General features: G+C 37.7%; 1 protein-coding gene across 8 annotated transcripts in view; it reads left to right on the top strand.

The window, feature by feature from the left end:
* GRIK2 (glutamate ionotropic receptor kainate type subunit 2) overlaps positions 1-19420 on the top strand; it is a 407838-nt gene that overhangs the window by 169499 nt on the left and 218919 nt on the right. For all 8 annotated transcript variants that reach the window (XM_061460222.1, XM_061460224.1, XM_061460220.1 and 5 more), the window contains one exon: positions 2893-3066. In XM_061460222.1, coding sequence (XP_061316206.1) covers positions 2893-3066 — 174 coding nt within the window. The remainder of the gene's footprint in view (positions 1-2892; positions 3067-19420) is intronic.

Here is a 19420-nt window from a genome sequence, read left to right as displayed (position 1 = left end):
AGCAACTGACTGTAGCACTGCAGTTTTTAACTTTCAAGCAGGGTTAAGTATATAATTCACAATTAATTATTAATGTTATGAATTTTGTACTTTATCTTCTTTAGATAGTTGTATGTGAAGATTTTAAACTTTTCTATTCCATATTTTTAATATAACATTTTACAAGGTACCTCTTCACTGTCATATAATCCTGAATAATTTGGTGTGAATATTACCAGCATTTTATTTAACAATCCACTTGAAGTTTTTAGGCACACAAATTATGCAGTATTCTTTGGTGTCCATTGAAAAAGTAACTAGGAAGGAACCGTTCTTGGAACTATCAGATTTAACATTTGCAATAAATGAACATTTAAAATGAGAATGTTCTTACAAAACATAACAAACATGTATGTGAAGTCCTTTTTTTTATTCTTCACCACAGCCTAACTAAGAAATAGTTTAAAAGTTGATAAAATAGTACTTTAGAAACTACAGTTGTGCACGTTTCTCTGTTTTCCATTGTGTTCAAATTTGCATGCTTAGATTGCAGTTCACTAAGGTTCTTAAATTACAATCATTTAAAGAACAAGAAAGATGTGCCTTGGTAAAACCATGCTTGAAATGACCCATGTTTACAGTCACATGCATGTTTAAGTCCTTATAGAAATGTATCCTTCATGATAGGATGGAAAGTTCATCTCAGAATCACAAAATAAAAGTTCATGGAAAGTATTAGCATGGAAATAGCTTGTTAAATAGAAATTTATTGCAAAATAATCTGTGATGTTTATTGGAACTGTAAAGGCAAAATATCCTGCACAAGTAGCTGTCTTACTTTAGAAGAGCAAGTTGTCTGTCACTAACAGATTTAGGATTGCATGCAACAGAATTTCTTTCAATAGTCTATCAAAATGGATTCTAGATGATTCCAGGGAATTTTTTATATCTTCACTTTTCACTTTTCTCTTGGTGAAAATAGCTTCTTTGAGTGGTATGCTGTCCACTGGCATTTAATTTTTACACTAAAAGCTATGTTTAAAAATGATGGGTTTCTGTCATTCTTATTTCCTTATTAGAACATTATTTTTTTTTAAGAGAGACGAGTATTATGTTGACTAGGAGCTATGAAAAGATAATTTAGTGTGCACAAATGGATGGTAGATTCGCAATGTAGCTTTTGAACTACCATCAGACTTCGGTTGTTTGATTTATTAATTGCTTCTTATCTGACATGGTGAAAGTCCTGTCAAGTAGATTTTTCCAGTCACAGTGTTTGCAGCAATCTTCCATGTATTCTCATCTTCATTGATTCAGGGTCTAATGCAGTAGCTCATTAGTGCACTGACCCATGTGTCTTTATAATATATGCATAATATTGTTGTGTATATTTATTATATTCCAGTGTAAACATTAATGTGTTTGGATGAAATAATTACATCTGAGGTTCTGACTTTTTTTGCAGTAAAACCAGAGAATTTTTAGAGCAAAGATATACCATAGTTGCATATCTCAGGTATAATATATGGAAGATAGTATCATAATTGCTAGCTGTAATTAAAACTGGCTGATATTTTTGTGGGCTTATTGATGATAACAATGAATAATGAATTTTATTCTAGCTTTCTGTAGTGCAGCATTTAATCTTCTTCATCTCCAACCAATAAACAAAATGGATTCAGAAAAGTGTTACACCTAACACTTCAATCCATGGAAATTTATGTTACAGTGCTAGCAAAATATAAATTAAGAGATTGAGATGAATGACTAAGTATGAATTAGGTGGAAAATTCCTATGGTCAATTAAAAAAAATTGTGATACAAGACAGTAATGTCTTAAGTAGAACCTTGATTATGTCACTTAAAAAATTATTTAAAAGGAAACAGAAAATTTGTTTATAATACATAGCTAGGCCTAGTGACTCATGACTGTTTTTTTTCATCAACTTCATTTTTTTTTTTTTATTTCCCATATTCAAAACATGATCTTAGACCTGGGTTTCCTGAAGACAAGTACTGGTTCTACATTGTTTATAGGAATTCTGTCAAAGGATTAGGATAATCTCAACTTTACTTGCTTGATCTAAAATTTGATTAATTTTATATGTTTTAATTTATATATGCCTCTTTGTGTGGTGGGGGATTAAGTATACAGACACAAGTATGTATGTATTGAAATGCATTAATTGGCAAAGTTTATTCTTGCAGAGATAAATTCCTAGTTAAAGATATGTCTATGTTTGGAAGTATGAGTGATAGCTGTGAAAAATTCTTTTGGCTAAATTTAAAGCCAGATACCTTCCCCCTCCTCCTTCTCCCCAGTTTATCATATAGAGATCAACATGTTCAAGTTTCATAGAAAGTGAAGGCACAAGGAAAGTCTTGTTCTGTTTATTTTATGATTTGAAGTCTGTTATGGTAAGCCAAAGAAGTAGCAATTAATAATAGTATTTTTGGCAAATAATAATAATAATATTATTTAAGCTATTTAACTAGTAGTGGATACAGTTCCTCGACTGGATTTAGCATTTCCTGAAAACTTGTTTTGTTTTGGTTTGTTTGGTTTTTGGTTTTTGTTGGTTTTTGTTTGTGGTTCTTTTTTTGGTTTTGTTTGTTTCTTTATTTTTTGGTTTGTTTTCTGTTTTGGGGTTTTGTTTTTTTTTTCCTAGAAAAGGCAGTTGAAGCTGCTCTTCCTGTCTGAATCAGGTTATTCCGACTATAGGCTCAGCTGAGTTCCTTGCACACAGTTACAGGCTCCACACAAACAAAGCATATTTCCTAGCATATATGTATGCTATATGTATAACACTGTTACTCTGCAAATTTCAGTGCTCTCATCTAGGTAGTTTGTCTAACAATTGAAATGGGAATTGCAGTGTATTAAAGACCTTATATGATGGCCATTTTTTTCAGGACCTGTTTGCCTTGGATGTGGAACCCTATCGGTATAGTGGTGTTAATATGACTGGATTCAGAATTCTAAACACGGAAAATACCCAGGTGTCATCTATTATTGAAAAGTGGTCTATGGAGCGCTTGCAAGCACCTCCTAAGCCTGATTCAGGTTTGCTGGATGGATTTATGACGGTATGAATATCAGTATTTAGTTCCTTTCTTTGTATATGTTTGTGAAGCTAAAAAAACTTTTTAATATTTTATTTCTGTTATTAATTTTTTTTTGAGGTATGAAACTAAATATTATTATAAACGTGAGTAAGAGAGTAACTGTGGTGTTTCTGCTTATCTGTAAACTGAATACATATTAACTTTCTTTCAAAATTACACTTACTGTATTTTCTCCAAGTGACACTGCCATATTTTAAATATCTAATTCATCTAGTCACAATTACATACATGCAATTTCTAGGTTTTCAGTGAGTTTCTGCTCATTACTTGGAATTAAATCTAGAATTACAAAGTCAGGAAGGGATTTATTTTAAAATATATCCTACATTAGGAGCTCTTTAGTTTTCAAGTTTGTTGAAAGATATAATTTCCACTTTGTGTCTGAGCAATTTGTAATATCTTTGCTGTCAGAGTTCCACTGTTCTTTGGATTTTTTTTTTAATATTTGTTTTAGAAATGTTTGCATGTTCCATTTGACAAATAGCAAATTTTATTTCTCTATGTTACCTATCAGTTGTCTGTCTTGTGTTAATTGAAGCACATAACATGGCTAATCATTTGAACAAAATTTTTCTACTTAATTTTATAGTCATTAGATACTAAGTGACAATCAATATTTTAAGAAGTTAATTTCCTTTTCATCTTTTTTTAGAAAATACCCTTTGTAGAGTAAAAAACTTTTCTTATAATTACTTGTATACAGTGTCTTATACTTCCCATAGTACATTACTTTAAAAGTTACATTGCATTCCCTTATTTATGATTCACAGAGTTCCCAGTCATAATTCTTGTTTCAGTTTGTTTTCTGTAGTCTTGTATAACTCTGTAATTACTAAGTAATTTTCCTATAATTATCTGACCTTTAGTATCCCAATGTGATAAATTATGGGTATTAAATTTCATCTGGTTTCTTTGGAATGTTCCAAGTCAAATTTCCAAGTGTGGATCTTAAATTATGAAGACTGAATATTTTTGTTAAATACTAACAATATTGTCATCTGTACTGTATTAACAGAAAGTTATTCTGGGAAGTAGAAGAGTGACATACTATTTTCAAGAAACTTTACCTTGGTATACTTGACTTCTTATTTTTGAGTCCATACAAGTAGCACAAAGAAAGAGAAAAAATGCCACAAATCCCTGAGCATAAATGATCTTCTATATTTATATACAACAACTATGATTCAGACCAAGCATGGAAGAGCATTAATAAAGTGTTCTGATTTCTGATTTGTTTTTACTGTGCAGCTATTAATCCTCCAGTTTTCTGTACACCAAGTCAGACCTTAGTATGCGTAATTAAAATGACCTAACAAGCCCTGATGCTTCATTAACGGAAAGTTGTCCTTCCTGATTGCCTTTGCCATCCGATTTAGTTATCTGTTTTCATCTTACATGGAAAGGAGTGTCCGTTTTGTATTTTGACAATTTCTTCTATTTTTTAACGTTCACTTTAGTAGCTGTATATGCCAGGTGCAAGAAAGCACTGTGTTATTTGATGAATGCTATTGCTAAAGTCAGTATTAAAGTGTTTTTCTCTGAAAAATCATAGTTTTGATCGGATATTTTTTGTAGGGTGCTGTCATGTTTTAAGCCCAGCCAGTAACTCAGAACCACGCAGCCACTTGCTCACTCCCTCTTCTTCTTTCCCCCACTCCAGGAGTGGTGGGGAGGAGAACTGAAAGAATGTAACTCCCACAGGTTAAGATAAGAACAGTCCAGTAAATAAGGTATAACACAAAAACACTACTGATACCGCCAATAATAAAAATGATAAGAAAATAACAAGGGAAGGGAATACAACTGCTCACCACCTGCCAACCGATACCCAGCCTGACCGGAACAGTGACCTAGCCCTTCTGGGTAACTGACCCCAGTTTATATACTGCTCATGACGTGCTGTGATATGGAGTACCTCTTTGGCTAGTTTGGGCCAGGTGTCCTGTTTCTGCTTCCTCCCAGCTTCCTGTGCCCCTTCTCACTGGCAAAGCACGAGACTGAAAAAGTCATTGATCAGAGTAGACATTACTTAGCAACAACTAAAAACATTTGATATGTTATCAACGTTGTTCTCAGACTAAATTCGAAATTACATCACTGCTCCAGCTACTAAGGAGAAAAATGACTGCTACAGCTGAACTCAGGACAGCTGCCTAGCAGAATGGAGCATTATTTAACTGTATGTTTTCTCTTTCTGCTCTTAAATCTGTTTTCCTGCCACTCCTCCCTTCCCCCCCCCCCCCCCCCCCCCCATTTTTTTAAAAATGTCTCCTTTCTTTTCTGGATATAGAGTGCTTTTCAAGCTTAGGTGCTCTCCACTGCGAAACAATATTTCTCAGGAAGTGAAATCTATTTGTAATAAAATATAAGAGTGATATTAGATACTCAGGGAAAAAATGCAGAGATTTGTTTCATGCCCAGGATGGTTCATTCGTGTATATGAGATTTTCATCTCCTTAAAAAAAAAAAAAAAGGAGAAAAAAAAGATAAGATTTTATTAATAAAGTTTTAAAATTTTTAAAACTGATGTATGGACTTCCTCAGATGAGAACAAATCCAGGGATTTTGTCTTTAAAAACATAATTGTAGTAAAGATCTAAAAATTATGAGCAAAAGTGCTAATACCTTCATACATACATTGTCCCTAATTGAAAGAATACACAGATGCATTCACTTCACAGAGCTGTCTAGGAAATTAATTTCAAAAATAGCCATTTTGAGGGATACAGTAGAAATGTTGACGTTACAATTGCTTTGGAATTCGAGAATGAAAATCAGAGAATAGGGTTGACGTTACAATTGCTTTGGAATTCGAGAATGAAAATCAGAGAATAGGTTTGGATTCGTAAATGTGTAGGTATTTTCCCCTAAGGAGCGTTCCATATTTGCACACCTAAAGACTCAGGGAACACATTTATATGTGCTTACTTTGTCCTCTATTTCCCTTGATTAAATTCCCTAAGAAACCTCTCAATGTCCAGACCTTATGAATGTCTTGTGAAGTCTAGTTTATCTGACTGTTCACCTTCTCAGCTTTGTGTAAACCCAGTCAGCACCCCCCACCTTCCCCTCCCCCCCTCCCCCTCCCCCCCCCCCCCCCCCCCCCCCCCGCTCCTGGAGGGATGGGGAGGAGAATCGAAATAATGATAAGAGAAATAACAAGGGAGAGAATATGATACCACCTGCCAAAACGAGCTCTACTGAGAAGAGCGTGCCCTTCTGGGTAACTCCCCTGGGCATGACGTGCTGTGGTATGGAATACCCCTTTGGCTAGTTTGGGTCAGGTGTCCTGTCTCTGCTTCATCTCCGTTTCCCTTCCTCTCTGGCAGAGCATGAGACTCACAGTCCTATGGCCAGTCTAAACATTTGAGCAGTAACTAAAAACACTGGTGTTATCAGCTCTGTTCCCAGCCCAAAAAGTCAAAACACAGCACTGCACCAGCTACTAAGAAGGAGAAAAAATGACTGCTGTTACTGCTAAACCCAGGACACTGTTATTTCAATTCAGTATACTCAAAAGTTTTGTTGAATCCAATGGTAAGACAAGAATTGCTAAAAAAACCCCAAGAATGGTTGAAGGATGAGTATAGATGCACAACAGTGGTGTATTTTTAGTTGCATTAAATCTATGTGTTTGAAAAATCCTAACACCCTGTATTGAATTGGACCAGTACATGAAGACTGTGTTAAATGGTCAGCTCTCATCAGGTGAATCAGCCCAAGAATCATGTTAAACTAATTTGGTTAAGCTAATGCAGCTGGAAAATGTACTTTATCCCACCATAGACAAGACTGGAAAAGATTAAGAGTGTTAAGGAAGGCTTTGAAACCATGGTACTTGAAGCTTAAGAGTCATCTGAAATATAAAAATCAAGAATTAAAAAAAAGTGATTCAGTTTTTCTATTATGATATAACCAAGGCTTAATGATGGAAACATACTCTATTAGCAATACTAGCAATTTGTATATTTAGTTAATTTTTTTTTTTAATCAAATTTTGTTCTGTACCTCAATTTCATAGTTTCTCTTTCAGTGTTCTCCAAAATTCAGTGCTTTTTTTTTCCACCCAAATGAAGCAAAAATTTATGGTGTCATCCATGGTTTTCTTTCAGCACACTTCTGGAGTTTGACTTACTCAATTCATCCTGGAAGTAAGCGTATTCAATAATTGTATAAACCAATATAGACAGCGTGGTTATTACTAATTCTGCACTGAGAGAGGAAGTTCTCAAATTTAGTTTTGTTTTTTTTTTTATTTTTTTGTTTTTTTAATAGTTATTTTAGAGAAGATAAGACTTATAATATGTTGTTACAAACTAGTCATTTTATTACTCTAACAGTGAAAGGATATTTGTGAAACTACAATTTCTTAACTCTGCCTAACAATACAGAAAAAACAGTTATATTTGAGATCGAAAGTTAAATAATAATTTAGTAACTGCTAGCAAGCACTGTGACTGGACAGGATTTGATGAGAAAATGGTGGTGTTCAGGTTCCTGAGGGTGAAAAGATCCATGAAAATAAAAAGAAATATTAATTATAGAAATACAGCTTTGGATTCTGATTTAGAGCTTCAAAGAGGATAGCTTGTTATGTAGACAGCTTTATAATTATCCCTTTAGCAAAAGGAATTTTCTGGATCTGCTGATGAGATGTGTTTAGTAAAATAGTGTGGCAGCAAATGTGTACTTCAAAGGAAATACTAAACAACTACTTATTACTGCATTACAAGCTACAGATTTCCCCTAGGCACAGTTACCTTCATGATTTTAGGGACTATGCACAATTTCATGCTGTAAGATGTTTTAAAAATTCTATGTCAGCTATCTTGAGAATTAATCACATTACTAAATATTTGACTCTTGTATGTAGTCTTTCTTGCTATTTTAGGAGACGTGATCTATCGGAAATTTGTAATCCTGTCCCGAAGGAAAGATATACCCAAGTGTTGTATAGAATTTAGCAGAAATTGTAGCTTCTCTCCTATGGGAGATTTCATTGAATTCTTTCAGATGTTGTTTGAGGATGTATGCATCTATTTATAGATATAGTATGATTAACATGGATTTATATAAAGTTTTTGTGTTAGAACTGTCCTGCTACATGTTCACAAAGAAGGAACTTGCATAATGGCAAATAGGGAAATAGAAGATCTTGTGCAACCTGCAGAAGCTCCTATGTAGTCTGTAAGATTAGCTGAAGCATAGGTTGTTCAGGAAACAAGTTCCTTTACTCAGGAAACATGTGAGTGTCTGCACTGTATGAAATTTTAAGTCTGAGGACTGTAGCCCAGTATACAATAATCTGTCCAAAAAAGCGCAACAAAGTAGGTGAAGGATCTAGAGCACAAGCCTTATGCAGATTGGTTGAATCTGAGGGTTATTTAGTGTGGACAAAAGGAGGCTGACAGAAGCCCTTATTGCTCTCTTACAACCACCTTGAAGGGAGGTTTTAGGGAAGTGGGTGTTGATCTCTTTTCAGAATTAACATGTAATAAGACAAAAAGAAATGGCCTCAAGTTGTGCTGGAGTGGTTTAGATTGGATATTAATAAAAACTTCTTCACTGAAAGGGTCATGAAGCATTGGAACAAGACTGCGCAGGGGACTGGTGGAGTCACCATCCTGGAGATATTTAAAAGAAGTGTATCACAGTATCACAGTATCACAGTATGCTAGAGATTGGAAGGGACCTCGAAAGATCATCTAGTCCAATCCCCCTGCCGGAGCAGGAACACCTAGATAATGTTACACAGGAATGTGTCCAGGCGGGTTTTGTATATCTCCAGGGAAGGAGACTCCACAACCTCCCTGGGCAGCCTATTCCAGTGTTCTGTCACCCTCACTGGGAAGAAGTTTCTTCTCAAGTTTAAGTGGAACCTCTTGTGTTCCAGTTTGTACCCATTACCCCTTGTCCTATAATTGCCACTGAGTAGAGCCTGGCTCCATCCTCGTGACACTCCCGCTTTATATACTTATAGACACTTATAAGGTCACCCCTCAGTCTCCTCTTCTCCAAACTATAGAGACCCAGCTCCCTCAGTCTTTCCTCATAAGGGAGATGCTCCACTCCCTTAATCATCTTTGTTGCCCTTCGCTGGACTCTCTCCAGCAGCTCCCTGTCCTTCTTGAACTGAGGGGCCCAGAACTGGACACAATATTCCAGATGCGGTCTCACCAGGGCAGAGTAGAGGGGAAGGAGGACCTCTCTCGACCTACTAACCACCCCCCTTCTAATACACCCCAGGATGCCATTGGCCTTCTTAGCCACAAGGGCACAGTGTTGGCTCATGGTCATCCTGTCGTCCACTAGGACCCCCAGGTCCCTCTCCCCTACACTGCTCTCTAACAGGTCGTTTCCCAACCTATACTGGAACCTGGGGTTGTTCCTGCCCAGATGCAGGACTCTACACTTTTCCTTGTTATATTTCATCAAGTTATTCCCTGCCCAACTCTCCAGCCTGTCCAGGTCTCGCTGGATGGCAGCACAGCCTTCTGGCGTGTCAGCCACTCCTCCCAGCTTAGTGTCATCAGCAAACTTGCTGATAGTACACTCAATTCCCTCATCTAAATCGTTGATGAATATATTAAATAATACCGGTCCCAGTACTGACCCTTGAGGCACTCCACTAGTTACAGGCCTCCAACTAGACTCAGCCCCATAGACTACAACTCTCTGGCTTCTTTCCTTCAGCCAGTTCGCAGTCCACCTCACTACCTGATCATCCAGTCCACACTTCCTCAATTTAGCTGTGAGGATGCTGTGGGAGACTGTGTCAAATGCTTTGCTGAAGTCAAGGTAGACCACATCCACTGCTCTGCCATCATCCATCCAACGTGTTATTTCCTCATAAAAGGCTAAGAGATTGGTCAAACATGATTTCCCCCTGGTGAAGCCATGTTGACTGCCCCTCATAACCCTCTTATCCTTGATATGCCTTAAGATGGCACCAAGGATAAGGTGTTCCATCACTTTCCCAAGGATGGAGGTGAGGCTGACCGGTCTATAGTTACCTGGGTCCTCCTTCTTGCCCTTTTTGAAGACTGGAGTGACATATGCTTTCCTCCAGTCCTCAGGCACCTCTCCTGTTTCCCAAGACTTGGTAAAGATGATGGAGAGTGGTCTAGCAATGACTTCCGCCAGTTCCCTCAGCACCCGCGGGTGCATCCCATCTGGACCCATGGATTTATGGATGTCCAGATTGCTCAACTGATCTCTAACCCATTCCTCATCGACTAAGGCAAACCGCTCCGTCGACCTGACTTCATCTAAGGTCTCAGGGGTACAGGGCTCTTCAGGACTGCCTGCAGCAGAGTAGACAGAGACAAAGAAGGCATTCAGTAACTCTGCCATCTCTGTATCTTCTGTCACCAGGGCACCCATCCCGTTCATCAGTGGCCCTACATTGCCTCTGGTGTTAGTTTTATCTGCCATGTATTTGAAAAAGCTCTTTTTGCTGTCCTTGACCCTTCTCGCCAGGTTTAATTCTAAGGAGGCTTTAGTCCTCCTAGCTGCCTTCCTACATCCTCTAGCAGCAGCCTTATATTCCTCCCAAGTGGCCAGCCCCTCCTTCCATGACCTGTAAACTCTCCTCTTCTACTTGAGCATACCCAGCAATTCCCTATTTATCCATGCAGGTCTCTTGGCCCTCTTCCTTGTCTTCCTACGTGTCGGGATGCTCCGATCTTGAGCACGGAAAAAGCAGTCCTTGAATGTCAACCAACTATCTTGGGCCCCTTTACCTTCAAGCAGCCTTGCCCATGGGATTTCCCCTAGCAATTGCTTGAAAAGGCCAAAGTTTGCCCTGCTAAAGTCCAGGGTTGCAATTCTACTTGCTATTCTACTAGTCCTACCACACAAGATCCTGAACTCCACCATCTCGTGGTCACTGCAACCAAGGCAGCCCTCAACCCTTACTGCTTCGACCAGATCCTCCTTGTTAGTGAGGATGAGATCCAGCAGCGCTCCTCTCCTGGTTGGCTCATCCACCATTTGCAGGAGGAAGTTATCATCCATAAACTGGAGGAACCTCCTGGACTGTGGCTGGGTTGCTGAGTGGTCCTTCCAGCAAACATCAGGGAAGTTAAAATCCCCCACGACAACCACAGCCTGTGACTGTGAGGCCACTCTCCGCTGCCTGTAGAAGGCCTCATCAACTTCCTCACCCTGATCAGGTGGTCTGTAACAGACACCCACAACAGCATCCCCCCTGCCAGCCTGCCCCTTAATTCTCACCCACAGACTCTCAACTCCCTTGTCATCTGTCCCCGGACAGAACTTGGTGCATTGTAGTTCCTCCCGCACATAAAGAGCAACCCCACCACCCTTCCTGGCTGGCCTGTCTTTCCTGAAAAGGACATAGCCCTCCATGACTATATTCCAGTCATGTGAGCTGTCCCACCACATCTCTGTAATTGCCACCAGATCATAGTCTCCTGACTTAACACAGGTTTCCAACTCCTCCTGCTTATTTCCCATGCTGCGCGCATTGGTGTACAGACATTTCAGGGAGCGAGCTGAGCACACCGATTTCACCCTAGGATTATAGGAGGCCTCCCAGTCTTCATCAATTCTGGAGCGCTGCCCCACCGGGGTAAGCCCAGCTACAACCCCATCCCCCTTCGAATCTAGTTTAAAGCTCTCCAAATGAGCCCTGCTAATTCGTGCCCCAGCATCCTTTTGCCTCTGTGAGACAAACCTTTCTCACTTGTCATTGTCCAGACTGGTGCCCTATAAAACCAGCTGTTATCAAAGAATCCAAAGCCCTGCCTGTAGCACCAGTCTCGAAGCCAAGACATGTGTAGATACCATGTTTAGGGACATGGTTTATTGATAGACTTGGCAGTGCTAGGTTAGTGGTTACTCTATGTTCTTAAATATCTTTTCCAACCTAAATGATTCCATGACCCTTTGAAGACAGTTTTCTTAGAACATGCATTCTGAAATTTAGTTTAATAGTTTATTTATGTTTGCCATGGTTTAAGCCCAGGTGGTAACTCAGAACCACGCAGTTGCTCGCTCACTCCCCACTCCCAGAAGGATGAGGAGGAGAATCAAAAGAATGTAAATCCCAGGAGTTGGGATAAGAACGGTCCAGTAACTGAAGTATAATAAAAACTACTACTACTACCACTAATAATAATAATGATAATAATAATAATGATAAGGAGAAATAACAAGGGGAGAAAACATAAAACTTAAAGGGGAAAGGGAAAAAAAACAATAAACACAGGTGATGAACAATGCAATTGCTCTCCACCTGCCAATCGATACCCAGCCTGACCTGAGCAGTGATCTGCCCTTCTGGGTGAATCCTCCAGTTTATATATTGGGCATTACATGCTGTGGTATGGAATACCTCTTTGGCTAATTTGGGTCAGGTGTCCTATCTCTGCTTCCTCCCAGCTTCCCATGCCCCTTCTCACTTGGCAAAGCATGAGAGATGGGAAAGTCCTTGATAGGGGTAAGGACTACTTAGCAACAGCTAAATCATTGGTGTGTTATCAGCTGTTCTCAGACTAAAGTTGAAAACACAGCACTGCACCAGCTATGAAGAAGGAGAAAAAATGACTGTTACGGCTGAACCCAGGACAATACTCCGTATCTTTTGTAACTTTAGGAAAAGTGAAGCAAAAGCAAGATTACTTTTATTCTTCTATTTGTTGTTATGGTTAAAGAATATTGTCTTTAGGAGCAGCATAATCCATTAAAACTGGTAATCAGCAGACTTATTTGCAGGAATGAAAAACCGTAGCAGTCATTATGGCTACAGATGTGGGATATGGAATGGTGAGAGGATAGCCGTGCTAGGTTAAGCTGCGATGTGAACCATTCAATTTGTGGAGAGAAAGGATTGCCAATTTAGCCCTTATTTTGTACTCATCAGCTTCAAAGGGGCTGGTATGCACTTAATTCTAGTGAGGTTTAAAAGTATGTTCTGAGTAAAATCCTGATCCTTTGGAAATCAGTATGTATGTGTAATTTGTCTAACCTTTAGTTTGCTACATAGATGTCAGGCTTAGATATGATAATGCAGATGCAGTTGATTTTTCTGTTTTTTTACTAGAGTATTAACTACTACATACTTTAATGGAGTGAAAAAGAGTAAAAATCATATGTAGATATTTGTCTCTGAATATTAAGGTGATTAATTTGGGCATAGTTTGGAACAGCTGACATACATAGTGGAAAGAAATAAGCTTCTGGGCATACCATCCTCTCTGCTAAAGACATGAAGGGGTATGTGTTTAAATGGTTTTCCATTTTTCTCCATTTCCAGATGTATATGTGTTTATCTAATGAAAGATATAACTTTTCCCTATAGATGTTTTTTTTTCTTCTTAAGCTGCAGCACACTATTTCTAATTTTAAATGGGTTCATATAGTACACAGACTTCCCTGGGACTTTAATCCAGACCAGATATATAGTTATTGCTTAAATCCATTTTCTGAAGGGATAAACCTGTTTCCTGTCCAGAACATCATGGACTCAATTTTAGTGCTTTCTAGATGCTACAGAATATTGTGCCAGGCCTCCACCTGTCGCTATAGAAGAGCATGGGTCCCCTGTAAGCCCGAAGTCTATCCACCTTCTGTGGGTGTTTTGCATATCCTTGAGTATTCCAAATGATGCTGTATGCATGCATTAGGGCTGCTTAATCAAGTTTCTAAGTGCAAAGAATTATAACAGTAAATATGTTTTCCACCCGAACTGTCTAGTGGAAATACGGTTGCTGCAAGCACACATCTAGAGCTATTAAACAGTGCCTAGGAAAATTCAGGCATCAAATTGAATCTGCATCTGAACACCTTTATATCAGTCTGGAAAAAAAATTAATGTGCTTTTATTATTATATATTTTATTTGTGAACCTGAAGCCTCTGCTTTCTGAACCCATATGCAGCACAAGAAGTAGGTGAAAAAATAACATATGGAATGCACTAAAGAAAATTAAGTATCATGAAGCTGCGAAACAGAGATTTCAGATATTGTTTTTATACTCTTCATGCTCCCACTTCCCAATGCCTAAGCATATCTTTGGGTTTTGTAGAGTTTCATTGGGTTTTGTTCACCCTTGAGAATAGAAAGCTTAGGGGAGACTTTATCACCATGTTCCAGTATTTAAATGCTACAAAACTACAAAGAAGCTGCAAAGAAGACGGAGACTCCATTTTTACAAGGAGTCACATGGAAAAGATGAGGGGTAATGGGTGCAAGTTACTGCCAGGGAGAACACTAGCGGAAAATTTTTTACAATGAATAAAATCAGCCATTGGAATAATCTCCCCAGGGAGCTGATGGAATCCCCAGTGTCAGACACTTTTAAGAGTTGGCTGGATAGGGTGCTGGGCCATCTAGTTAGCTTTTCTAAGAAAGTTTGCACTAGATAATCCTTGAGGTCCTTACAACATGGTATTCTATGATAAATCGGCATCTTATTTCAGATAATGAGAGGCTATGTAATACCCTGGAAATAAACTTATTTAAAAAAAGTTCTTATCTTGATGCTCCAGAATCATTTATTCAAACCTAGTGGAGAAATGCTATTGGTAAGTATTACAGAAACAATAAAGGATATTCTGCACATGTAATTTCTTTCAATGCTGTTTATAAAAACAAAATCTCATGTTATCTTTTTGTCTTATGTAGTAATGGATGTATTATTCAATGTCTGTTTATTGAGCTGCTGATTGAGGTCTCAGTTCAACAAAGTGTTCAATGTGTTTTCTTACCAAAAAAGCTATGCAAACTTTTTCAGTAGTCCTGCTGAAGTCAGCTGGACTACTTTGGCACTTAATGTGAAGTATGTAATTTTTTTAAATGCGACTTCAAGGGTCACTCATGTAAAAGAAGTGGTTTTAGGTAAGTTACTTTGTTACATTTCTTCAGTCTTAGTTTGAGTGAAAACTGAGAGATAATTTAAAGATATTTCTGAGCACAGGGGACAATAATTTTTCAGTCTTTTAATAATAACTGTCATAATCCAGAAAATACCTCTTTGCAAATTGTGTATGCGTGATGGCATGATTGTTCTAGTTGTTTACATTAAAGGTAAGCAATATTAGTTTTAGACTATTTTGGATTTCTTAGCCTTCTTTTTGCTTAAAATACAGGATAGCTATTCTGATATAATTCCAAAGTTTGAGTAAGATTGTAATTAGAATCCAAATAAAAATAACTGTAACTGAAGGAATATTCTCGTCTGCACGACTGCTGGAAAGAACGTTTTTTTTTTTTTAATTCATCTTCAAACCGAAAATAAAACCTAACACCAAAACCAAAAATAATCAAAACTGTTTTTGCTACAGTTCTCATTATTTCAGTCATAGTTCTTAGTAATGTGTTTCACACAGTACGATTCATGTTAACATGATTGCTGGAAGCAGGAGGCCATCCTAAGCAGGTAATTTTGCAGTAGTGCACATCTAGAACTGAAGTCAGGGAAAATCAAGGTAGCAGCTGGATGACTGCTGACCAGTTATTTCTTGATGTTGCTAGACTAATTTAGAAGGTTTCCTGACTCAACTGGCCTGGACTCTTTGGAGAAAACTGGTATACCTTAATATATCTTTTGGCCAGCAATAGATTTCATAGAATTATAGTGAAGTTTGAAGAGACCTTAAGAGATCTTTTCCAACCTTTCATGGGAAAGGGAGCCAAGATGAGATTATCTTGCACCCTGTCCAGTTGCGTCAAGTGATGAGAATTTCACCATAACACAGGGGAGATTGTTCCAGTGATTGTTGTCTCTGTAAAAAATTCCTTCAAGATAAAATCTATTCGGTGTACACCTTGTACCAATTGTCCTTTGTTCACATCATGTAGCTCCTTGCAGTGAGAGATCCTTTATCCTCTTTGTAACTGCCTTTTAATTACTGAAATAATGTGATGAGATCCCACCTGAGCTTTTCTTTCTGCAGGGGAAAATAGACCTAAATCCTTCATGCTTTTCTCAGAGGGCAGGTTTTCCAACCCTTTGATTATCTTTGTGATGCTCCTTTGGACTCTCTCCAGTGGGCCCATGTCTTTTTTGAATTGTGGGGACCATAACTGGACAGAGTACTTCAGATGCAACTGGACAAACACTGAGTCTTATGATCACATCCTTATCTCTGTTAGTAATGCCTTTTTTGATGCAGCCCAGGATCTGATTTTCCTTTGTTGCTCAATCAGTGGCTCACAGCTGACTCATGTTTAGCTTGTTCACCAGGGCTGCCAAGTCCCTTTCAGCAAGGCTGCTCCCCAGCCACACAGATCCTAACATGCACTGGGCTTTTTGGTTTTGTTGTCTTTGCACTTGTCTTTGTTAAACTTCGTACAGTTCTTGCTAGCTAATTCCTTGTAGGATTTCTTTACCTTCCGTCATGCCCCCTTATCACCCCTTTTAGTGTCATCAGCAAATTGTTTAGCAGTAGACCTATGTCTTCCTTGTGCATTGCTTACTGGTCACGTGTCTGAAGAACCCTTTCTTGCTCCTGACATCTTTGGCCAACTTCAGTTTTATTTGAGCCTTAGCTTTCCTGACTGTATCTCTGCATGCCTAATTAAGGCTCTTGTAGTTCTTGAGGGGTATTTGGCCACCTTTGCATAGCTGGCATGTTTTTTGTTGGTGTTTTTTTTTTTTTTTTGCTGTTAAGCACACCCAAAAGCTCATTGCTAAGCCAGAGTGCTCTTTCGTTCTGCTGCCTTCCTTTTACTTTGTAGGGGATGGACTGGTCTTATGTTTCCAGGAGGTTGTTTTTGGATAACTTTCAGCATATACAAGCTTCTTTGCCCTCCATGGATGCTTCCCATGGCTTTTGAAATTGGTTCTTATAAAATCCAGGTCTTTGTCCTAATACTAGTCTTCATTGTGCACAGCAGGAGCTTAATCTCCACAATGTTATAATTGATGCATCTGAGATTGATATCAGTAATTATGTTGTCAAGTAAATTGTCTTAGTCTGTGAGCAGTAAATCTAGCAATGCACTGTCTTAGTTGGCATGTCCATTAACTGAAGCAGTAAGAAGTCCTCAGTGCATTCCAGGAACCTAATGGGTGAGTTGAACACTGCTGTGTTATTTTCCCAACTGTCCAGGTAATTGAAGTCACTCATGAAGACTAGGTTCTCTTGTTCATGGTTGTATATAGAAAGAAGCACAGAGAAATCATTCAGTGACATACTTGTATGTTTATAAACTTTAATGTCTACTATGGATAGGTATACCAACACAACATATATAAAATTTCAGAGAAACCATTTAGTAATGATACTTTGAAGAAGAAAGTGCTGTGACATTTTTCAACCTCTTAGCATTAAGCTTACTTGAGGGTTGGTTTGACACTGGACTTGAGGGTTGATTTGATGCTGGACTTTTTTTACTGTTAATAGAATATACCTCTGTGAAACACAATGCAAGGGAACATACCTCTGTGATCTTCATGACTTTTGTGTCCCCTATGAATATTTCAGCTCTGTTGCTGCTTCTGAAAAGAATGTTTTCATTCTTAATTTTTTTATTTTTTTTTTCTTGGAAAAGAAAAGAAATCGAGTACATAGAAGTGTCTGCTACTGAGTTGGATGCATTTGTGTTCAACTTTTAGTTGAATATGGAAATGTAACCACTGACATATCACTTTCTGTTTGAAAAGCACTGTCATACATGTAAGGGCCTCAGCCTGAAGTTTGCTGCATGATTATGAATTGAAAAATAAAACCTATAATCATGGAAAGAGAAGGTTCTGTCTTGGACTGAAAGATTTATAACAACATCTGTCAGCAATTAGAAAGGCTTCTCCATTCTTTGACACAGATAGGTCGTCATATTTTTGTACAAAACAAAGATGTGCTTAATGATTTCAATTAGTGAATGCTTAAATTTGCCACAGTTTGCAATTAACAAGGAAAATAACACAAACATTTTCTTTAAAATTAATTATTCCCCCATTAATGTTAATAAAAGTAGGCTTCTCTGCCTTTATTTGATGGGTTTAGTCCTGAGACAGTATTCTAAGTGACAAAACGAAATAGACAAAGAAAAATAAATGTATCTTTTATTGAAATTTATGTTAAGTTGCATCAGAGAGTACTGTCTCTGTTATTGGTTTTCTTCATTGAACATGCTTATGTTTCTTTGCATTTACTGTTCCATATCTGACCTGTACATTGACTAAATACTTGGCTTAGATAAAGGTCATTGATTAGGAACAAGCACCAGCAATGTTAGGAAATTGTTTTTAAACAATTTAAAAGGGTTTAAATATGAAGATCTTGAAAGAAGTTCTCTTTAAATTAAAAGTAAGTCATAAGGTCTCAAGCACCACTCTTTCACAAAACATTTATTTGGTTTATATACTACAACAGAAGGAGCTTTATATGTAGTTTTGAAAGGCTGAACATGAAGCTCAGGTTTACTTGGGTTATGAATAAATACTTCATTAGCATTTATAAAGACATATTTTAAAATTTAGTGCTGATTCTGTCTTGTAGACATGGATGTAAAATACTGAATGACATTGTAGTGGGCTTAGTGACTACAGTTTTGCTGGAGGAAGACAGATTAAAAAGTAAGGATTATGTTCTTTTCTGCACTCAGATGAAGCATGTGTTCAGTTCATTTAAATCCATTGGCTGTATTAAGGTAAAAATTAACTAATCAATTTTATTGAAATTACTCTAAATTTGATGAGATCAGATTATCATTCAGAGTTCATTCCTAAAATAAAATCCATGTGGGATATACTTTGAAATATACAAATTAAAGATGAATGATGTGAAACTGTAAAATGTGAAGCTCTTCAGTAGTGTATATATACACTGAAGTTTAGCTTGGACAAGTTAAAATTCAGGAAAAATAAATTGGTAGCAAATCAGTGAGTTCTGTTAGCTTTTGCATTATTGCTAGCAGTTCTCTATGGCAAAGATCCCACTTTTATAGAGCTGTGAATCAAGGATGATGCTTGAATAAAAATGTATTGCTGAATGAAAGATCAGACAAGAGAGGGGATTCCAGGTATAAAAGTACAAGCTGATTTTAATTTTTTATGCATAGTAGAGTCTGGTTTTCTTTATCTCATGGATGCTTTGTCTGTCTTGTTTATGGATACATGTTCCTTTTACTTTTGGTCAGATTAGTCTTAGAAATCAAAATATTTTAGATGATCTACATGAGGTTTATTTAATGCTGTTGGTTAGACTCCGAATCTGCATTGATCTGACCTGTGCTGATTTCTACGTATGATCAAGGGAGAACGTCCATCAGTAGAGCAATGGAAGATAAAGCACTATCAGGATAGAATCTTTTCTATTGGAACACTTGGTATCACAGTTGTTAC

The sequence above is a fragment of the Pezoporus flaviventris genome, unplaced genomic scaffold, assembly GCF_033815535.1.
Source record: "Pezoporus flaviventris isolate CSIRO_AGI_PZ_B2104156 unplaced genomic scaffold, CSIRO_AGI_Pfla_v1 ptg000031l, whole genome shotgun sequence".
Lineage (NCBI taxonomy): Eukaryota > Metazoa > Chordata > Aves > Psittaciformes > Psittacidae > Pezoporus > Pezoporus flaviventris.
Note: the sequence above shows the minus strand (reverse complement) of the source record. Positions and strands in the feature narration are given on the sequence as shown.